Genomic DNA, 22967 nt, shown 5'->3' on the forward strand with positions numbered 1-22967 from the left:
TTTAAATGGTTGGTGTGTGTATATATATATATATATATATATATATAAAAATATATATATATATTTATATATATACACACACACACAGATACTCACACTACATACATATTGAAATGTATGTTCATTTAAAATAACATAAATCAATAAATGTAGCTATCTAAACCTTTACCCCATTCACAAGAATTAGTAATCATTATTCTGTGGAAATTATTATGAAGATAATATGATATATTATTATATGAAGGGTTACTACAGATAGTGGTCATAAATGATAAGATGATAAGAGGGGTTTATATTATAGAAACAATGCGGATTGTAGTGTATTAGAGTATTAGAGAGAGAGCTTAGCAGAATATGTTTATAAGGATAAGTATTTTAGGTGTTTTTGTTGTGTTTTGTTATTTATTTTTGTAAAATAAACATGTAAATAGCAGTAGAAACTTCTTTGACTCATTTTACTGTCCAGAGACAGAGTCCAGTGCTTTATATCTTAAAAAACTGTTTACCTGACCAAAGAGCCCTATGACCATTAATGCAGTATAATAACGCAGTAGTCACTGCAATTCCAGCATGATTGTCTCAATAAAACACTGCATAGCACGTGTCTTAATATCTATTGTGGATCTATCTATCTATCGCGTCATTGGATGTAACTTCCAAAAATGATTATAACAGTTATGTAAGACAGGACAACACAAATTGAATTAAATTTAAAGCTTTTACATAAAAACAAACCATAAAAATAAAATACTTATACATTGTTCTCTAATACATTGTTATATCTATAAAGAAATTATGTTTGAATAGGTAAATGACCAAATATAATCAAATATACTGTGTCCATAAAACGCTGGGTTGTTTAAACCCATGGTTGGGTCAAATATGGACAACCCCAATCGTTGGTTTAAATTTTTATATTATTTTTTTTTATTTTTGTCCATATTTGACCCAAACATGGGTTTAAACAACCCAGCGTTTTTGTAGAGTGACAGTATATCAACTGAACATGCATTTTAAAATGTAATAAATAAAGTCATTATATTTAGTTGAGATGTGTTTTCTGCATTGTTGTATTGTTACCTCTTGGCCAAACTAAATGCACACAGTTGCCTGATAGAGACCACAGCAGTTAGCAAAATAAATTGTAGCATTTTTCACTCCACTCCAGGACCCCTCGAAATAAATTGTTCCATTGTTGATAGTGCTGCAAAGAAAAAAAATTATATCGAAGCCATCTAAGTAAATGCAACATGCTACAATGCAACAATATTCTTGTCCTTACCTTTCAAAAAGTTCACTACAGCAAGTGTCAATTTTGGGCACTGTGGTATTGAAGGCTGCGTTTTGAAACAGATCCACGCAGTCGAATGGAGGGACGAAAAGGATACCTACAGGTAGAACAATGATAATGATAACAATCTTAAAGCTACACTGTGTAAGATTTTCTCCCATCTAGCGTTGAAATCGTATATGACAACCAACTGAATATTACTTTCTAGCCCCTCCCATTCCGATGGCATTTTAACTCCTACGGTGGCTCCTACAGAGTAATCTCCCCCTCGCATTCGTCACGGTGCCACTGAGTGTAAAAGCGCGAAAGGCGAAGCTTGAATTTCCAGGTATGTCCCTCTTTGGCTAATGTACTTTCAAGATGGAGGCGCAACATGGCTGCCGCCATTCGAGCGACTCGCTCGTATGTATTCTAAATGGCAGATTCTATGCTTACGAGAATACTTAATCAGTTGGTGGAAGTAATTACACATGAATGAGCACATATCATTTTGAAAGAACAAAGTGTTTTTTGCTAAGAATCAGCTTAAAAAGTAACACAGTGTAGCCAGTCAATACTAGATTGTACTTGATCAAAACCACCAGCTGGGGGTGCTTTGGCTTAGTGGTTAAGATCTGTGCTGGTAACTTTACTGCTGGAAAAATTGGCTTTTTAATCAAATTTGGCTGTCTATACAGTAGAAAGGTGGAAATTAAATTAAATTGGTGCTACCTGACTACAGAAAACAGAGATAAAAGGCTGTTGTCTTCCCTTTGCGTAATGACGTCAATAATACGTATTTTTTACATTTCTGTGTCATGTAAGCCTTCATTTCATGTATTCATATCATATCATGTAATCAAGTGAGATTAGGTGAAACATGCTTCAATAAAGCATTCTTTCAAAAAAGAAAAGCAACAGTGAGGAATCGAAGGAATCAAGATTAGACACTTGAGGTTGTGAGGGCTAATGAGATTTAAGCAAAAATGTGTCAATTTTTTGTTTTTTGCGCTATAGCGCCACCATCTGGCCAATTGGGACGAGTCCGGGTATCTGAATAGCGAGCAAGACTACTACCATCTGACCGAGTTTCAGGTCTCTAGGTCTTACGGTTTGGGCTGCACGATGCATTTTAGGGAAGAATAATAAAAAAAAATTGGAATTGAACAGCCCTAGCAATTCATAATTGTATTCTTGATCAAGGCTTCATGGAGACTCTAATGTGTAACATAAGTTGCTTTAAATAAAAATGTCTGCTAAATGACAACTTAATGGCGTGTGGTGATACATAAAGCTGTGATGTTGGTTTGACTTTGAATTAGAGATTGCTTACCAGCAATACAGGCATTGATCAGGGAAACACATGTGCCTGTGAATAAGGCTCTGAGCACTAAAGCAGATATGTCACCCTTCTTTGCCGGACAGATAGAAGCTGTGGAATAATAACAATTAAAAAATGAACAGTAAATTGTGTTATTAAAAAAATATGTAACTGAACAATGGCAAAAAGATGTCACAAGGTACAACGTTTAAGCACACTTCATATAAGTGCTTTAAATAGATACTCACACAGGCCTCCAATCACAATACCAAGAGAGCTGAAATTAGCAAAGCCACACAAGGCATAGGTGCAGATGATTTCTGATCGAACCTGCAAGTGGTTTGAACAGCATACTTGTAATGCTTCTGACAGACTTCAGATTACGCATTTGACTGATTATTATGTTTTTTAACGGCATATTTATACACAATTTGAAGAGACATTACTTACTGAGAGAAATTTTTTATCTGCAACATCTTCTAAAAGGCTATTAAGTCTGTTGTTTTTGAGCACTGACAGCTTCTCATAGGCTATAAACTCATTGAGGAAGAGTTTAGTCCCAATAAGTTCAGCCACTGTAAAAGACTCGTCGTATGGAATTCCCATCATAAAGGCCACCGGCATAAACACATAGGAGCAGATAATCTGCAGGGTTGAAAGTAATGGCTCTGTTAAAACACTTCGCTTTTGAATATAAATATTTGTAAGGTGATGATTATGACCCTTTAATTTTGATATAACATGAATATACACTGTATAACCATTCAAAAGTTGTTGTTTTTTAAAGAAATAATTACTTCTATTCAACAAGGATCAAAAGTGACAGTAAACAAAAGATTTATATTTCAACTAAATGCTGTTCTTTTGAGTCTTCTATTCATCAAAGAATCCTTTAAAAATTGCATTACGGATTCCACAAAAATGTTAAGCCGCACAACGGTTTTCAACATTGATAATACAAAGAAGCGTTTCTTGAGCAGCAAATCATCTAATTAAAATGATTTCTGAAGGATCATGTGACACTGAAGACTGGAGTAATGATGCCGAAAATTCAGCCATCACAGGAATAAAAAGAATAGAAAGCATTTAAAGTAGAAAGCACTTGTTTTGAATTGTAATAACATTTCATATTACTGTTTTACTGAATTTTTGATCAAATAAATGCAATGTGCGCACTAGGTTTGGGTAATACACACCTCAAAACTGACATCTGGGTATCCCACCATGCCTCCAAACCATCTGAGAGTAGCATTTATGAAGCCCAAAATGGCGAGAAAAGCAATCAGGTTAGCAGCGATGTTGGCCACAAGCCCAATAGATGCAGACGCACCATTGCTGACAGCTTCCAGGACATTCTGCTCACCACTGAGAACAAACAACAACACATTCAATAAAAACATGTTAACGCAAAACATACAATATTTAGAAACCTAAACTGCGTATTTGAGAGGTGAACCCACCCAGTGTCAACTTTAATTTGACTTTTAGATGTGAACTTGCTCTTTTCAGTTTCAGGGTAGGATAGTTTGGAGATGGCTAAAGCACATGGGGCAGCCATCACCGATGCAGAAATCAGAGACGAGGCATCAATCTGTGTGGAGGAGACTTTAATGATCACATAGAGAACTTAACATACTACGGTAATTCAATTCAATTTAATTCACATTTATTTGTATAGCGCTTTTCACAATACATATCATTTTAAAGCAGCTTTACAGAAAATGATAAGTGGTAAGAAGAACTAAACTCATTCATTTGTAACTAAATGTTTTTCTTTTTTTTTCTACTTTTCATGGGAGAGTTTTACCAATAAAATTAAGTACATATTGCCGTACCCCAAATGAGATGAATGCCCCCATAACACTCCCAGCAATGGTGGCAAATCCTCCAGTCATGACAGCATGAATCTCAGATTTGGTCATGTCCTTCAAATAAGGACGAATCAGGAGGGGCGCCTCTGTCTGAAACACATCAAAACATCACATTATCACTGACCCAAATTTGTTTAATTGCCTGACTTTTTAAAGGATCTTCTCCCTTAAGAAACTGATGTGTATCTAAAGTCGTCAAGAAATATTTAAGGAAATTTGAGTGCATTTATAATGTTGCATCTTTATGTATTTAATTTAATTTATTTAATTTTAAAATGATGTACATTATAGAAAAAAGGTAGAAACGCATAAAATCGCATACTCTATATAGTAGGCGAAAAACAGCATGTGACAAAAGTAGTATGTCTGAATTCACAGTACTCATAAAGAGTAGGCATAAAGTACCTGGATGACCTACTACTTCTGGCGAGATTCTGAAGTGTGCATATGATGGACACTTTACTATCCCATGAGGCCACGGGAGAGGATTGATGAATGGAAGTGAAGCGATGTAACTGACGCTGGTAGGTCACATGATAATGGCAACTAGTGGCGAATCTAGTATGTCCACATTACATTCATACTACACACACTCATACTATATAGAACAAACTTTTTTAGAGGTCGCAAAGTAATTACTAAGTACCTAAGTACTTACTAAGTATAAAGTAAGTACCTACTCAAATGAGTAGGTTTCCGATTTCGGATGCAGCCAGAGTGTTGAAGTTTCTTCACCTGTGTCCTATTCTTCTGCAATCCAGAATAGCAGCACAGCTAAAAGTTTGGTTTTCAACTGTACAGGCGTGAATTTGCATTTCCTTCAGCCTGAGGCTTATTCATTTCACTTTGCTGTGAAAGGGTCTTTACATTTGCAAAAAATAGTAATTAAATAATAATAAAAAATTATTAAAAAAATAAACAAGCAAGCCCAGCCCAGGTGAGAAAAAGTAACGCAAAAGTAACGTAATGCATTACTTTCCAAAAAAGTACCTAACACAATTAATTACTCTTTTAGGGAGTAATGCAATATTGTAACATTACTTTTAAAAGTAACTTTCCCTAACACTGCATATTAGTACACTGAAAAAAATTTGGAGTAGGATTTACTTGAAAAAAGCTAGGCAACTTTTTTCACTCAGAAAATGCTAGTAAATTTACAAAGATTTGCCAAGTAAAAACCTAAACATATTCATCAGTAGCTTTAATTAGAAATCTTTAAGTTAAATTTACTTGGAATATGGAATTAAGTAAACTTTACTTAACCTAGTTAAGTGAAAGTAACACAGAAAATAAGTCATTTTAACTTAGCTAGTAAAAGGTTGATTAATATCGATTTAGTTGAAATTTCCTTTGCATTACATTTCACTCAAACAATAATATTGAATTATACCAGTCATTTATAGTATGTGCTTTACTTAGATTATCTAAGTAATTTATACTACAGCATGTCAGATGTTAAGCATCATGTGAATGCAAAGACCTCAATACTTGGTAGACAATACACAATGACGGTAACATTTGATGGATCGTTTTTGTGTTTGAATGTGTCATTTTGAGCAGAAAATTTACTCGAAATGTCACAAAATGGCAAGTTTCTAATCCTGACAACAAAAGCAATGATAAAACAGTGTAAATACAGCTGGAAACCAGTGAAAAATTAACCTCATTAATTATTCAAGGTCCAGTGCATGATGGGAACCCCAGTATCAGAAAAGCTGAGTAATTTTTACTTAATTTTATTGAGTTGATATTTGCGCTTTCATTTCTACTCGCTTGAATTAAGTACTGATATGGAATTTACTTCGTTTTTTTAATTCTTGCCTGAACTAACTTTTTCATGTAAATTACATTGTTTTTTTTCAGTAGTATTTACTTCACCAAAAATAATTTTTTACAGTGTACCTAAAGTGTACATATTAGTACCTTTTGAAAGGGGACTGCCCCAGTGTAAGCTTTTGTACCTTTTTTTTTTCTGAGAGTGAATGATGATATTACCTGACCAACAAAAATGTTCCCTGCCACACTGAGAGTCTCTGTAGAGGAGGTTCCCATCGTTACCTGCATTACCCAGGAAATCTTGACACAGAATGATACATTGTTAATACAGCCACATGAAGTAGGTCTCATAGGCTGAATCGATACAAGACTGGACTGAGTCACTTTTACCTTTGTGATGACCCACTGCATCACCCCAATGTAGTACAGCACGGACATTACACTGCTGAAGAACACCACTATAGGCAGAGCCTGCGAGTATTGAGCAACATTCAGTAGTAAAAATAAACCCATCCATGCATTTCATGCCAAGTATGTCTCATTACTAACCTGGAAAGCAAATATGTCTTTAATGAGGTCTCCAAACACAAATGATGAACCAGCTTTTGTGTAGTCCAGAAATATCTGAAAAAAGAAAGAAAAATTATTTAGACCAGGGAATTTGTTTTGTTTTTTCTTCTCTCTTGTAGTTTAAATCATCAACTATTGTTTTGTTTCAATAAGTTACCACAGATTGTAAAATATTAACTTAATTTAATGAGATATATCTTTTTAAAGTAGGATGGAGATTATTTTAGAGGTGTCCAAATGTCTGAGGCCACTAGTGAAAATGCTCAGTTTTTTTCTAATTTAATAAAAATAATAATAATAATAATTATTATTATGTTTTATGTTATACCTGAACTTGCTTTCCAAGCCATTCGAAGGCCATGAGACCAGGCTCTGTCCTAATGATAAACAGGCCAATGGCAAACTGTAAACCAAGTCCCCAAAAGACAGTCCTCCAGCTCACCTACACAGCATTCAATGCAAACAATGTTTTTGTTAACAACCACAAAAAAAGGGAACAAAAATACACCTTTTTTTTTTTTCTTTAAAGTGCAGTGTTATTAAAATCATTGTCTATACAACTGTTTTATTGTAAGGAAATGACAACCTGAACAATCTGATAAGGTTTGCAGGAATTCCAAAGTCTAAAAAAAATGCAGTCCGAGATAAGCACATTCAATAAAGCATGGAACGCAGGTGTGTGTGTGTGTGTGTGTGTGTGTGTGTGTGTGTGTGTGTGTTTTATCACTCACCGCAGTTCTGTGTGCAGAGAAGAGAAATATGGCAATAATGAATAGACAGACACCAGCAAAAGAGATGAGCTGCTCTGGGCGCTGTCGTGTGTCGATGACCAGCCATGCCACCAGCAGTACCAGCACAATTACTATGAACACCCTGCAACATACACAGACATATCAACCATGACACATGCGTTTAGTTATGATTTACATATTTTTATTATTAAATGCACACATTGCATATTTTTATTATATTTAGAGCAGTGGTTCTCAACCTTTTCAAAGGCCCCACATGGTCCAACACAGTTTTCAAAGACTATCTGATATTAATTAACCACAATTTATTTTGTGACTTCAGAATGTTGCATGTTCTTCAATTAAAAACAACATTTATTGAAGGAGAGAACTACATATATGTTTATTATTTTAATATTTTTATGTTTCAATTTTATTATTATTTTGTATTATATTGTAGAAATAACTGGTAACACTTTACAATAAAATCAAATTTGCTAACATTAGTGAATGCATTAGCAAACATGATCTAACAACGAGCAAATCATTTTTAAAGCATTTATTAATCTGAGTTATTAATCTAATAGTATTGTTCTTTGTTTGTTCATGTTAGTTCACAGTGCATTAACTAATGTCTTAACAAATACAACTTTTAATTTTAATAATGTCTTAGTAAATGTTGAGATTAAAGGTACACTATGCAACTTTTGGCCCTCTAGCAGTTAAAAAACAAAACTGCATGCTTTTTGCAGAAGAACATTGTTTTGGTTGTGCTTCGGCTCATGAATATGGTTCTTTCTCATAACTAAAAAAAGAGAGAGAGATTATCCTACTGCTCGTAAAACATCACTACAAGGCTTAAGAGATATAACCAGTTTAGATGGAAAGGATCTCAAGCTGACTAGCTGAAGACGTTACTGTAGCTTTACTCATTAATAGACACGGTACTTCCTTGAAAATGAATCCCAGCACAGCGCTACAGCAACCATAATGAAATGAGATTATCATTTCACAATTTAATGTTTTATAATAATCATTATTACAAATGATTTACCTGTTCAATAGAATATCTTACTCTCCTGTTGAGAAATAACAATGCCATTTCCGCGTTGCTTTTACAACATTTCAAACCCCTCAGTTCTCTTTATCTCCGAAAAGTCAAGCTACTGTTGATTCTGGTTTTATTACGAGCTCTGTTGTTCTCTTTCTGCCAGCAGTCTCTCCTCTGTTCAGTGTTTATTTAAAACTGGAGATTCCACAGTGGTTCGAGATTTAGATTAATAAATGCCGTAGAAATGTTGTTCATTAACTAATGTAGTTAACTAATGTTGTTATAACATGCATATTCTGTTATGTTCTAGTTTGTTTGGTTTTCACCTGAGTTCCTAGTTAGTTTCCCTGGCTGTTAATTCCACACACCTGCTTCTGTTCTCCTTAATTACATTCCCTGTGGTTTTATTAAGACTTGAGTTCTTTCTGTTCAGAAACCAGTATCATAAGTGTATTCTTTGTGGATTTATTAAAAACTGTTTTCTTCCCTATTGCTTTCATTGTGCACTGCATAACAGCCACTGACCACTGAAGTGTTACCAAATAATTATTAGAAATCAGTTTAGTTTGAATCTTCAATTAACATGTTTTAGCGTTTTATATTTTTATATTTTATATTAGAGTTTGGCTGTTTTTTGTTTCTATATTAATAGCAATTTATTAATTTAAATACTTAAAGGTCTGTGATAAACATTAATTTTGTCCTACAAAATGAATTACACACAGTCAAAACCTCATACATGAATTTTCTGATCTTTAAAAACATAAGTGGCTAACAAGTTGTTACACAATACATATCTCACATTGTTGTACTAGTTGTATCCATTATAAGGCAACTTTTTAGCAACAAAACTAACAAAAAAACACTTCTAAAATGCCATAGGAAATTCCAGAGGGAATGGTGCTCTTAAATCAGCCACCTCCAAACCATTCCAAGCTATTGACAAGGGTAAAATTGACAGTCAAAACAGTAAATACATTTATAATGTTACAAAAGATTTCCGTTGAAATGCTGCTTTAAAAAAAAAAAAAAGTCTATTCATCAGAGAATCCTGGAAAAATGTTGTGCTGTTTTCATTGATAATATTAAGACATGTTTCTTGAGCAGCAAATCAGCATATTAGAATGATTTCTGAAGGATCATGTGACACTGAAGACTGGAGTAATGATGCTGAAAATTCAGTTTTGCATCACAGGAATAAATTACATTTTAATATATATATTCAAATAGAAAACTGTTAATTATATTTCCCATTATTACTGTTTACTGTATTTTGATCAAATAAATTAGACTTCTTTCAAAAACATTTAGGCTAATAATCTTACAGACACAAACCTTTTAACGATAGTCTATCAAAGTGTCCTACTCACCATTTTATCCATCTGATATTGGATTTGAAACACCTTTGAGCAGGCTTGAAGAACCTCCTTATTCTGTCACCAAAGTACTTATTTACTAGTTCGCACGCGACGATGAACACCCCAAGACAAGTGAGGACAACCAGAGCCACTGCCCTCTTGAAGTCCAAATAACACGCAGCAATGAAGTAAGCCAAATAACCTTCAATTTAAAACACGAAAAACATCAGGTATTGTACACTGTTCACTTGGGGGGGAAAAGAAATCACCAATGGATAATGCATCCCTATGTTTAATTAGAAACAATAACACTCCTAAGAATAACTGTTCTTGACATCAGTGGATCCATGAAGAACATTTTTGAACTCTCCAATGCACAAAAGTTTCTTTAAAGTGGAAAAAGGGTCCTCTGATTATTAAAATGACACAAAGAAAACAAAATGGTTCTTTTAAGAACTATTCACTGAAATCTCCTTTTTTAACCTTTATTTTATAGGGTGTATAGATATAAAACAGGAAAGATGAAAATATGTTACCTGCACCAAAGATTCCCAAAGCGATGTATTTGATTATTTTGGAGTGTGTCTTGCAGAAGATCTCTGCGACCGTGATGGGCATGCATGCTTTGCTGTGGTAAACAATAAATAATAGCTAAAGATCTTGAACATGTGAAGTGTAACAGCATAACTGGGTTGACATTGCTTAATATGACGCATTATGCAATTTCAAAGGAATTTCATTACTAAATAATGTGACAATGAAATCTGAATGACCTCGTATTCACTGATTAAATTCACAACCACACCTTAGGCATGATTTTGACTCCTCTGACTCTTCTTTATCACTGTCACTCAGATCATCTGTTAATTTATCCTCCTAAAGATACAAAAAACAGAGATTTTTAACTTGTTAACTTTTCAGAGAACTTCCTCATACTTCCTCAAGCCTACCTTCACAAATGCTGGATTGTCCACACCTGGTTCATTCCCATACGAGATGGTTGTCAGCTGTAAATCTTCTTTGTCCGCTGTTAGGAAAGTATCAGAAAACGTTTTACCAGCTCTATTGAACCTTGATCCAGCAATTCCTTAAGTTTGCAAGTTTCTAAGCATGTCCGTTTTCACATTTCATCCAAACAATCATTAACGACTGCCTACATATACGAAACCAACACCTCCTTTATGCAAACCATGGTAAAACCAGCTGTTCAAATACCTGTTTGAAAAATAAATCTCTAAAGAATAGAGAAGTAAATACATGGCTTACTCATTCTGCGTTCTCTCTGACAACTGCTGGGTCTTGAACCTTGAGCTGGAATATATACTCTGCTCACTTGGAAATCTTATCACTAATTAACTACATACTAACGTTTTTGTATTTAAGACACTTGCACGTTGCTATCAGATTACTAGTCAGTGTGGTAGTCATGAAACAGCATCTTTTTATCATTTATTACAGTGAAGCTCCACCTTATTTCAGAGGCCAACAAGATACAAAGTAGAGGAAAACAAACTATCAGGAACAACAAAAATGTAACGTGACGGAGGGCCTGCCATTCTATGGCCGTCCCAGAGGCAGAGTCTGAGAGTCAGAGTGGCCAGTATTATTATCCATAATTATCTATATATCGGTACTATAAAACACTGAGCGCTCAATTACCAATCAGAACTGGCCCAAAACAGTCCCAGTGCCAGGACACACAATTTAAATGTATTAAATTATTAAACTTTGATAATTGCCTTGACCTTTTAAACAACTGAGAAGATAATATATTTTTATAAAAATCACCTGCAAGTTTATAATATATTACATCAGCATATAAGAGTCAATTAGACGACTACAAGGACTCATCTCAATGTCACTCATTTAACAGTTCATTTATTGCCAAAATTATTGAAAATATTCAAATCAGGAATGTCAGAATCAGAAACAAACACATGTTGAACGATGTTCACAAACTTTTTCAATTGGATTGATGATTTTTTTTAGCTATATTTTTTTAAATCTCTTTAGCATGCAGTGTGAAGTATTTCACTCAGTTCCCTGATCATTCCGATTCAATTTCAGCGAGTGAAGAACAAAATTATACTCACTGCACTATAGCTCCAGCTCCTCCTCTCTGGACGTCCATCTCTCTGTGGATCTAATGGGTGGAGGGACAGAGCTGGGATGGGTGGAGGGACAGAGCTGGGATGGGCATGGCGCCGGGCCTGAAGCAAGATGAACAAAAAAACATGATAACCAATATCAAAACACAATACCTGAAGAATGAAGAATTTTCAGACTTCCTATACTTTTAAGTCTACTGTTTAATGTAAGCAGCATACAGTTTGGTTTGAATTCACAATGCAACTTTTATAGGTGGGCCATGTTTACATTTACATTTATGCATTTGGCAGATGCTTTTATCCAAAGCGACTTACATTGCATTTCAAGCTACACATTTACATTCTTATCAGTTCTTGCTTTCCCTGGGAATCAAACCCATGACCTTGGCATTGCAACAGCTCTACTGTTTGAGCTCTACTGATGACCCTCTGGTCTCAGAATAGCAGAATTATCGGTGTGCAGTTTTTTTTTTTTTTTTAAGCGCTAAAAAATGAGACAGCACTGCAGTGAGGTGTACGAACACTACCAGCTTTAGACAGTTTGGACGCTAGATGCCACTGTTGCACATTGTAGAATATAAATTACTTTTATGTCTGAATACAGAACATTTATACAGTAATAAAAACTCACTGGTAGCAATCTGAGCATAGCACACATACATCACAGAGACGTCTATTTGATGTACGTGTTTACATCTGGGAGACAGATTTTTTAGAGTGTTTGCTCATCTGCAATACGTCTATAGGACGTTTCCTGAAGACTGAAAGTTTTGGTCTTTGATGTTGTCTTTGTACACTGATTATGCACAATATGCAGCTTTTAGATCAATCTGATTTCCATTTAACTTCAAATTCAGGTAAAATGTAGTGCCATTCTGACCCTAAACTGGTATATTATGCATTCAAGAGAGTAGACTGAAGATTTGAAGCATAGAATGCTTATGAAGATTACATAATTAATCAATTAAATGTAACTATCAGACAATATGTGGAATCTATAACTGTTTTCTTGGAAACTCGAAATCAGTCATAAAATTAAATGGTGCCTAATTCCTTTTAGTTAACACAAGATGACGCACACTTGCAGTTTAATAGACCAAATTGTGCATCACTGCATTTTATTGAAGGTCTAATGTGTACAAAACACATTAACAGACATTCATGAAGTCATTTTATGTGCTTTGCTGGAGCAAGCAGTCATGATATTTCTTTAATATCAGCCAGGTGTCTTTCCTGCAAATTTTGTACAATGACAAGCACATAAACATTGATATTGCTTATTATCATTCTGACCTTTGTTTTTAGTGTCTTACAAGCAAGGGATCCCAGGTCTGAAGTAATTTTTGTCAATGTATTTGCGAAATAAGTATTTATTGTGGGTGAAAAGACCAGCATACGCTCTATGAAAATGTTTAAAAAGAAATGGTATTTTTAAAAGTGAAGGGCGGTGTTAGGTGATGATCAGGAAAAACACAAAGAAATCCATGTGTCCATAGACGTACAGTCTATGGACGTAATACGACTTTTTCCAGTAATTTGTCCCGTAGCATGTAAACACTCTTATAAACACGGTTTATGAAATAGGCTAGTTGTTGTTTATTGTAGTTTGGGGAGACATGTCTGTGTTTGCTCATAAACTGCATTTTTGCGCGTCATAGGTGCGTTTTGCATGTTCAAAAATGCCTGTCCACAAATGCTGTCTATGTAGGCAGCTCGCACGTATTTGAGCCACAGCCCGTGTGTGGCGTTGAGCGGGGTTCTCAAGCACACAGGAAGGGGAGAGAGCTGTTAGCTAGCAGACAGCAGGCAACTGTAAACAACTCACTTTTATAAACCTCACAAATCAAACATACCTTACGCTGACTTGCTCATCCATTTGCATGGCATTTAAAATGTTGCTTTAAATGCTTGTTTGGCTGTAGACTCGCAGACTGTTGTAGTATTACCGCAGATTTGCGTTATTTACAGAGCTGGGATGCAAGCAGCTAACGTTAGAGAAGCGCGCACCCGACTGCACAGCTAAAGCTTCTGTCAACACGAACCGCTTTGATCTCTTAATTTCTCTCTTCTGTCTTAACATTAAACACGGTAGAAGTGACAGGTCATGTGTTACGGAATGAAATAGTACCAATATGACTGTAAGCAATGTTTTGAACGATTTGTTAGCTTGCCGAAGGTTTGTTTTCTCAGTTAGCATATAAGCTAAAGCTAACTCTCCAACATCCTCGTACAAAAAGCCCATAACTGTCGATAAATGTGTTATTTTATTGACGTAACGCCTGTAAAAAGGTGTTCTATCGGTCTAAAACAAATTCTTCGACAGTTTTCAGGTTAAACTAATTTATGCGATGGTGACAGGCTAACTATATTGAGTAATATTTAACTGGCTGGAAGAAAAACAGGAGTGTGGTTATGTGAAATACAGTAGTATGATGTTAAATTGCTTAGAAAGGATTCAAGGTTTCCATAAACAAGTCTTTGAGCTGGCTGGACTGGTACTATGGAAGTTCCTGGAAGTGTCAGTGCAATGCAGATGAAAGTCCACAGCAGCAAATCTAATGGACACCAACAACTGCTGAGATGAACTAACCAGAAATCAAATGGTGAATACTATTAAATCTTTATTTTGTATTAGGCATCATTGCAATTCAATATTTTATAGATCTAGGATCATAAATGAAGTTGTAATGTGGTTTTATGTCTGTTAGTTGTGGTATTAAATTATTTTACACTGATTGTATGTGGTCTGCATATCATTTGATTTAATTCTCATTCTATATTGTATTTGCTTCAGGTTTTGAAAACCTTCAATCATGGGTGATATGAAGACACCTGATTTTGATGATCTCTTGGCTGCATTTGACATCCCTGATGCGACCAGTCTGGATGCCAAAGAAGCCATTCATGGGAATCAAGATGAGGGAGAGGGACACCTGAAGCACTCAGAGATGTGTATGGATGCCACGGTTTTGATCCCTCACCCAGTGCCTACAACTGATGTCCCTGCTGTCAGTGTTATAGTAAAGAACACCAGCCGTCAGAACTCCTATGAAAATCTTGTGGAGAAGGAGAGCTCTCATTTGGGGCAGCTTTTACAAAATGGTTTCAAAACTTCTGCAGGCTCACTGGAGACACATCTCTCTAGCTATCCAAGGCTGGATAACTCTTCTGTCAATGGGGACTGTTCAAGACATTCCTTGGAAAAAATTCCCATCCTCTACAAGGCTGAAAAAGTTCCCACTCTATCAGAGTCTATGCCTCAGTTTAGCCCAATATCAAGCCCGGAATCTGAAGACATTCAAAGCAATGGAATCAATGACCGTCCAAAATCTGCAGAGACATCGTACTTCTCGTCTAATTCACTCTTTACATCTTCGTCTCTTCCTGTTTTAGACAGTCATGGAAATCCAGATGCATCCACCTTGACAGACAAGTGCAATGAAAGACATCATGGTTCAAAAGGTGTGGATGATCTCGAGTGTGATGGCTCAAAAAATTATGATTCTGTGACTAAGAGGGACTGCATCCAAGATTGTGGAACAAGTGCATATTCAACCCCTGAGACGACTAGTCCTTCTTCCCGTCCATGCGACAAAGCTCATTCCTCCAGATTGTCCTCTTGTCTTGATGCATTAGTAGCCCTAAATGCTAAAAAGGATCCTGGTGGGCAAACTAATTCAAGGGACTTTCCAGTTACCCCAAAAGAGACCATGAAAATTAGTCCAAAAATACCCATTTCGCCAAGGAGCCCAAGAAGTCCTCTAGAAGTGGTGAAACGTTTCGTGAAACAGCCTGAGAGCCCAATGAGTATATGCAGTGACAGCAGTGGTAAAGCATCTCCAGCTGTCGCTACTGGCTCGCCTCCAGCCATACCACGAGTCAGAATAAAGACAATCAAAACCTCATCTGGAGAAATCAAACGCACCGTCACAAGCATATTGCCAGACTCTGAGACCGAAGATCTCACGTCACCGTTTGGGTCTTCGCCATCTCAGTCCTCAGTTGAAGATGCCTTCTCGAAAACATTGCCTGTGTATCGTTCAAATGATATCATTTCGGAGGTAATTTTTGAAGATGGAAATCAGGAAGCCTCGAAGACCGCTTTATTGGGGAGCAAATCCACCCCGAAATTGGTAAGGAGCTCAAAGAAACCTCAAACCCAAAATAATAGTCATAACTTAAAGACAACACATGGTGGAAACAAGCAAAGGAAGGCTTCTTCTGCTCAGATGGGTTCTTCTGCTAATACAAACTACCTTCCGAAGGCATTACACTTAGCAAACCTAAATCTAGTCCCACATAGCGTGGCTGCCTCGGTTACAGCGAGGTCTTCCACTAACAGACAGGAGCCCTCTCACTTATCATCGTCAATGGTGTGCAGTTCTGTACCATTGGTGCATCAAGTTAAAAAAGTCTCCCCAAACACACGAGCTGTTGTCTCAAATACTGCAGCTGGAACCTTAAACAGACTGTTGAATTACTCAAACCCAGTGCCAACATATGTTCCTGACCTGAGTCCACCACCAGGCACCAATATCAAGCTCCCACCGCAAGGCTATTGCTGCCTAGAATGCGGAGACTCGTTCGGACTGGAAAAGAGCCTTGCTTACCATTACAGCCGGAGGAGTGTGCATATTGAAGTCGCATGCACGCATTGCTCCAAAACATTGGTGTTTTTCAACAAATGTGCTCTCCTGGCACATGCTCGCGAACACAAGAACAAAGGTATGGTGATGCAGTGCACTCAGTTGTTTATGAAGCCCATTGCGGTTGACCATATGTTGGTACCCACCAAACCTAAGCAGTCCGTGAATCAGATCCCTTGCGGGAGCAACACCACAGAGTCATCCAAAGGCCAAGCAGTCTTGCCACTTTATCCCGACAAAGTTATTAGACATGGATTCAAATGTCTGGACTGTAATAAACAGATGACAGACTACACAGCACTTGCAGGTCATTATCAGAGATCATCGGAGGCTGAAGGTCTGGTGAGTCAAATTATTATTATTACTACTGGAATCACAAAGCGTAACAAAGTGTAAATTATTACTACATTATTAAATAGGTCATAAAATACATTTTTATTCAAAAAACATTAAAATCCAATGCACTCACAAAATGACTGTACATCTTTTGATGTTTTTAATTTATGAAAAATATTATTTCATAATCTTTTATTAGGATTTTTTTAACACAACTGCTTCACTGCTTTCTATTTTCTAAGTTTGTCCACAAATCAAGTCATGTGATTTGACCGATATGCATAAAAAATTTTAACAGGAAATGATATCATAGAAAGGACCTCTGCAGACCTGAAGACCCTCATGACTGTCTGTCAAGGTCTTTTAAAAGTTCCTTAAAATATCAGATCATTCACATTTTTAGGCAAGATTAGTTCTAATGTGGTGCGACCCCCAAAAACTAGTTTTAATCATTTATATTTTATGACATTTAAAAAAAAATGTATAAAAAAAATGTTTGTAGCTCAAACAGTAGAGCGTTGGCGCTTGCAACGCCAAGGTCATGGGTTCGATTCCCAGGTAAAGCAAAAACTGATAAGAATGTAAATGTGTACCTTAAAATGCAATGCAAGTCGCTTTGGATAAAAGTGTCTGCCAAATGTAAATGGTTAAACCTGTTTTCAAGATGCAAGGAAGACATGCTATTACTTTTTACTTGATAATGGTATGAGATTTTTTTCAAAACCCCATAAAATCAATGCCAGTACATTTCTAAGAACTTGGCACTTGTTTTAAACTAGATTAAGAGATTTTTCCTTGCATTCGTCATGGACACTCAAGTGCTGTGTCATTGACCCTTGTGTTTGCTTTCTTTAAATGCAGATGTGCAAGGTTTGCTCAATGCTGCTTCCCAACAAGTGCAGCTACAGAGCCCATCAACGCATTCACACACACAAATCCCCTTATTGCTGTCCTGAATGTGGGGCACTTAGTCGCTCGGCGGACATCCAGAAGCATGTGAAAGAGAATTGTCTCCATTATGCCCGTAAAATTGGGTACTCGTAAGTACCTTGAACTGTGACCTCAAGGCCAATGACATTCTGGGAATTTCTTTAATGTTGTCATCTCTCTCTCTCTCCCCCTCTCTGATTCACTCAAATGCAATTTCCTTCAGGTGTCTGCATTGTGAAATGCTTTTCATGTCACTGTCCCTCTTGAAGAGTCACATTGAGGAGAAGCATTGCCAGGTCTTCTATAAGTGCACTATATGTCCTGTAGCCTTCAAAACTTCTGACGGCTGTCTGATGCATGTAAAAAACAAGCATGGCGGCAGTGAACCCAGCCATCAGTAAGTGCATCTATTGATCTGTTATACTGTCATAATACTGTAAGTGTTCCTAAAACTTTGTTGAGGAGTTACTTCTGGTTCATTCTCTGCAGGGTGATCTACAAGTGTTCCTGTGAAACAGTCTTCAAGAGGAAGCAGCTGTTGTACCAACATTTTCATCATCGTATTTGTGTGTTCAAGTGTCCAGAGTGCACTTCATTCTTCCCAGAAAAAATACTTTTGGTACAACATTTCAAGGTTTGTATTAGGTTTGTCAAATGTACTGGTTCTACGTTACCTAGTTGATATTTAAATTTTAAAAATGTAACAGTGCCAACCTTTCTGCAGTGCCGGTAGTATTGAGTGCTGGCACTATATAGATTATAGATGCATGTAAATGTACTTATTGAAGGAAATCTTCACTGAATAATGTATTCAGTGTTTGGAAGGAGGTGTGAGTTCATTCCATGCATATTTTCTACATTATGCTTCTGTCTGACACTACAAGACATTTACATTTAAAGGGATAGTTCACCCAAAAATGAAAATTCTGTCAGTAATTACTCACCCTCATGTTGTTCCAACCCCGTAAGACTTTCGTTCATCTTTGGAACACAAATTAAGATATTTTTCATAGGCTTCTATGTAATCAATATCTGCCATCCCAGAAAAGTTAGTAAAGACATCGTTAAAATAGTCCAAGTGACTACAGTGGCTCAGCCTTATAAAGCGACGAGAATACTTTTTGTGCGCAAAAAACAAACAAAAATAACGACTTTATTCAACTATTCATTTTCTTCTGTGTGGGCCTCTGAGTGAGTTCACGTAGTGTAACAGCGCAGCGCTTCTGGGTTGTATTGTTTTGAATTGTATTGTTGGGTTGAATTGGCCAGCATCACACACATGACCAGCGTTGGCCAATAGTGAGCCTACATTCTGACGTACAACCCTGAAGCGCTGCTTTTGCAATTTGTGTTCCGAAGATGAACGAAAGTCTTACGGGGTTGGAACAACATGAGGGTGAGTAATTGCTGCATTTTTGGGTGAACTATCCCTTTAAGACATTTAGCAGATGTTCTGCTATGACGACTGTTGTGATCACCAGATGGCAAGCAGACAATTTAGAACATTATCTGCTAGGAATTAAGTACTTCCTGTACATATGCAAATAAGTGCAGTCTAAATAAACCTAATACTGTATATATACCATATTTTCTAGAATATATGTTGCGTTTTTTTAATCATCTGCAACATGCTGTAACGTATTCCAAAGCATTGTATATAATCCAATTAGTGTCATGGACACAAAACATGCGCAAAGCACACATTTGGATTCATGCTAAATGAGCGAGGTACATGAGCAAAAGTTTATTTGTATAGCGCATTTCCCACTCGCTGATAGTTTCAGTTTCGCTCAATTCATTTAGGCTTGGCATTTATAATAAATGTTGTTTATAATGAATGCCACTATAATTTGTTTTTTTTTCATACTTGTATTCTATTCTGAATACTGAATAAGGATTTGTTGTGTTTGTAAAAATGACATTTTTATTCACCGGTATTTTACATAATTCCTGACTTTAATAATAAAATGTTTTTTCTTAACAATGCAATTTTGACCTGGTGAGACTTATGGTCAGATGAGACTTATTTTTCGGCAAAATATGATAAAATGCAAGATTTTTTTTTAAGTTAACCCAAATATTTTTGAAAGAGGTCATATGTATAGCATTCCTCGTGAGCTGCTTGAGTTTGATTGCATGCTGGGAGACATGTAGTATTCAAGATGAGAGCGTCATTTGAGGTGGGGGTGCTTGCAAATGACAGATGGTGGTTCAGTGTGACACCAAGGTTCTTAGATTTTTTTGTAGCAGTGATGATTGGCTTGTCAAGTAATTACAATAACTTTTTAACAAAAGATAAGGCAAAATGCTGTAACTTTGAGATGCATACAGTCAACACAGAGAAAGCATTTTAAATTGTCTTATTTGATGTGCTTTAGATCTGTTTAGCAGGATAAATGGAAAAATAAATAGAAAAAGGATTTTGTAGTATAATACTGGGGCAGAATGAAAGTGCAAGGAGAGATAAGTGTTGTTTTTTTATGGTTGCATCGAGGAAAGAAAGAGCTGGTCATTTATTTTTGACTGTTTAATCTGCCACTGCTTTTCCCAATGCCATTGTACTGCCACAGTACAAAAGATGTTGTCTCATTTCTATCAGAATAAAAGTTGTTGTGTATTTATATCATTTAGAAATTGAAATAATTATTCACATTCAGAAAGTGAAATAAATTGTCTCTTTCATCTGCAGGCTATTCATGGTGGCGTTTTCAGAGGTGAAGCAGAAAAAAGCCCTAAAAAGACAGAGACGATATCTTTCTCTGATAAAATGACACAAAACCCCCAACCAAGGTTGACCAAACCGGTTAAGGAGGCCAGCATGAAGGGAAGAGAGAGTTCTGCTGCACTGAAGTCAAGTGCTGGAGTTAGTATGAAGAACGCTGGTTGGACCTGTGGAGAATGCCTCCTGTGGGTCCCAGACAGGGAGACCTTCGTCAGTCACATGAAGACCAGCCATGGCAGGGTGAGATCCTTTCCTTCAATCGATATGAAGTTAAGTTTGTGATTCAAGATTCTAACATTTGAACGTTCATGTTTATTTGCAGTCTGTAAAGAGGCATCCTTGTCGACAATGTGAAAGGTCCTTTAATTCATCCTTGAGTCTTAAACGACACATTCGCAGTGACCACGATGGGAAAAAGAAGGTTTACACATGCTGGTAAAACCACTATATAATTAGATTTGTTTGGCATCTTTCTTATCTGAAGAGTGCAATCTTGATTTGTATCTTTCTTGATGCATTCTGAAGGTACTGCACAAATGAGAGGATATCCTTCACTAAACACTCTATGCTTAAGAACCACATCAGCTTGATGCATGGAATCAAGAACCCAGATTTCAGCCAGATGGCAAAGCCAGCATCTCAGGAGGTGGGCAAACCCACAGGCCAGGTAATCACAAATACTTCATTTATTTATTTTATAGAAACATTTCTTCAGGTACTTCGTGTACAACTACACTTCCTCTTTCAGAGGCCGAAAAGAAGAGCAGAGGAGGCCCAAGGAGTTCCAGGAAATGAGGGAACATCATACAACACCCCTGCCAAGCGGCCTAAGCCACTTTATCGCTGTGCCAAATGTGGCTTTACCTCTGAAAACCAGGCCCAGTTTCAGGAACACATACCTCAACACAGAACCGATAGCAACACACCCCAGTGCCAACACTGCGGCCTTTGTTTCACATCTCAGCTAGCACTCAGCAGACACCTCTTCATTGTACACAAGGTCAAAGAACCAGAGGAGCACGAGGAGACAGGGAAAGGACACGAAAACTCAACGGACTTGAGCGATGAAACTGTACCTCTTTTGCCAAAAAAGACTGGTCTGTCCACAGTGGAGGAGGAATGCAAACTCCACCCCGAGCCCACAGACAGCAACAACACACAGTCATCAGAAACAAGTGGATATGAGGAAGAAAAGGACTGAAAAGAAGAGAGGACTCCAGTGGAAAGCTGCTAATCAACTTAATTGCAAGCATGTGATTGCAGAATATGCAGCTTATAAATGTGGTACTGCAAACATGTTGCCTTACAGTCAAATACTATATCTCAAGTCACATATATCACATATATTAAATAATGTTTCATTCAGAGTTTCATTGCATTATTTTGGATTAACTTAACTGTTACATTCATGCAAATAATTGTCACTTTTTACTGCTTGCTTGTTCATCCTATGTATGTGGATAATCATAATTTATTTTTGTGTAATTGCAAAAGCATCATGTCAGTGTGTTTCAATGTTTCTCTACAGAGCAATTGTATGTTTGTACCATGTACCATGTCAAATCTGTTTTGGGTACATTACAATGCAGGAAATATTATGTATGTTACATATTGTAGCCATAAGTGGGACAGTCATGTAATATTATGGCTGTTTTCAGGGTCACCAAAAATGTTGAAGCCTCTTTGATGGTCAATAGTTGGTGGTGATTATGCTGTGCTGGTCTTGAAGGAAGGGCATGTCTGATGATGTTTATTTTATATTTATTAGGTAGCGTACTTGTATCACAAAGCTAAACATCTGTAACAGTATTTGCTACTATGGAGATTACATTATTCTGAAAGGTATTCACTTAAACCCAGGTATCTGCACTCAGAGAAAATATATTTTCATATTCATTCCATGTAGATTACTCATTTATATTCAATGAGCCATTCTTACAATCAAATTTAGCACTTTTGTAAATGCTTGTATGGGAAAAAAAGGAAGAATTTACATATTAAAGACATCTGAGACTCAACTTTACAGTTTGTGCTATCAGTAGAGGTTTGGTGTTTTGGGGGCCTTTAAAATTATAACTATATAGCTATAAGATAACTATAAGATTTCTTAGTTATTTCACCGATGTTTCAGATTAAAACATTGATTATCTTATTGAGATCAGTTTTGGGTAAGTTACTCTATAAAGTTAATATCACATCATCTTCAACAGTGTAATTAGATTACTGTACTAATTACTCTCTAAAAAGTATTGAATTACTTGTTACTAATTACTTTCT

General features: G+C 36.4%; 2 protein-coding genes across 3 annotated transcripts; one reads left to right on the forward strand and one right to left on the reverse strand.

Moving 5' to 3' along the window:
* Positions 1-15: 15 nt before the first annotated feature.
* On the reverse strand, positions 16-12141 carry slc28a1 (solute carrier family 28 member 1). Of its 2 annotated transcripts, none has more exons than XM_084124149.1 (18): positions 11215-11224; positions 10899-10975; positions 10754-10824; positions 10485-10576; positions 9961-10150; positions 7540-7681; positions 7137-7250; positions 6788-6862; positions 6629-6709; positions 6458-6538; positions 4427-4552; positions 4052-4182; positions 3788-3956; positions 3042-3236; positions 2840-2921; positions 2604-2702; positions 1283-1388; positions 16-1204 (listed from the first exon to the last, which is right to left on the reverse strand). In XM_084124149.1, exons 1-18 carry the CDS (start codon positions 11216-11218, stop codon positions 1093-1095), a joined length of 1947 nt encoding a protein of 648 aa, XP_083980275.1. In that variant the 5' UTR covers positions 11219-11224; the 3' UTR covers positions 16-1092. The 2 variants fall into 2 exon arrangements, with proteins under 2 accessions (XP_083980275.1, XP_083980276.1); XM_084124150.1 differs by lacking the exon at positions 11215-11224 and adding an exon at positions 12042-12141 and having other exon boundaries at positions 18-1204.
* A 1645-nt stretch (positions 12142-13786) lies between these two features.
* znf592 (zinc finger protein 592) lies at positions 13787-22708 on the forward strand. Its single transcript, XM_084124308.1, has 9 exons — positions 13787-14659; positions 14851-17044; positions 17900-18078; positions 18192-18365; positions 18458-18602; positions 20658-20930; positions 21013-21125; positions 21216-21357; positions 21439-22708. Exons 2-9 carry the CDS (start codon positions 14870-14872, stop codon positions 21889-21891), a joined length of 3654 nt encoding a protein of 1217 aa, XP_083980434.1. The 5' UTR covers positions 13787-14659; positions 14851-14869; the 3' UTR covers positions 21892-22708.
* Positions 22709-22967: the final 259 nt, after the last annotated feature.

Source organism: Abramis brama (genome assembly GCF_963993115.1).
Source record: "Abramis brama genome assembly, chromosome: 9".
Classification (NCBI taxonomy): domain Eukaryota; kingdom Metazoa; phylum Chordata; class Actinopteri; order Cypriniformes; family Leuciscidae; genus Abramis; species Abramis brama.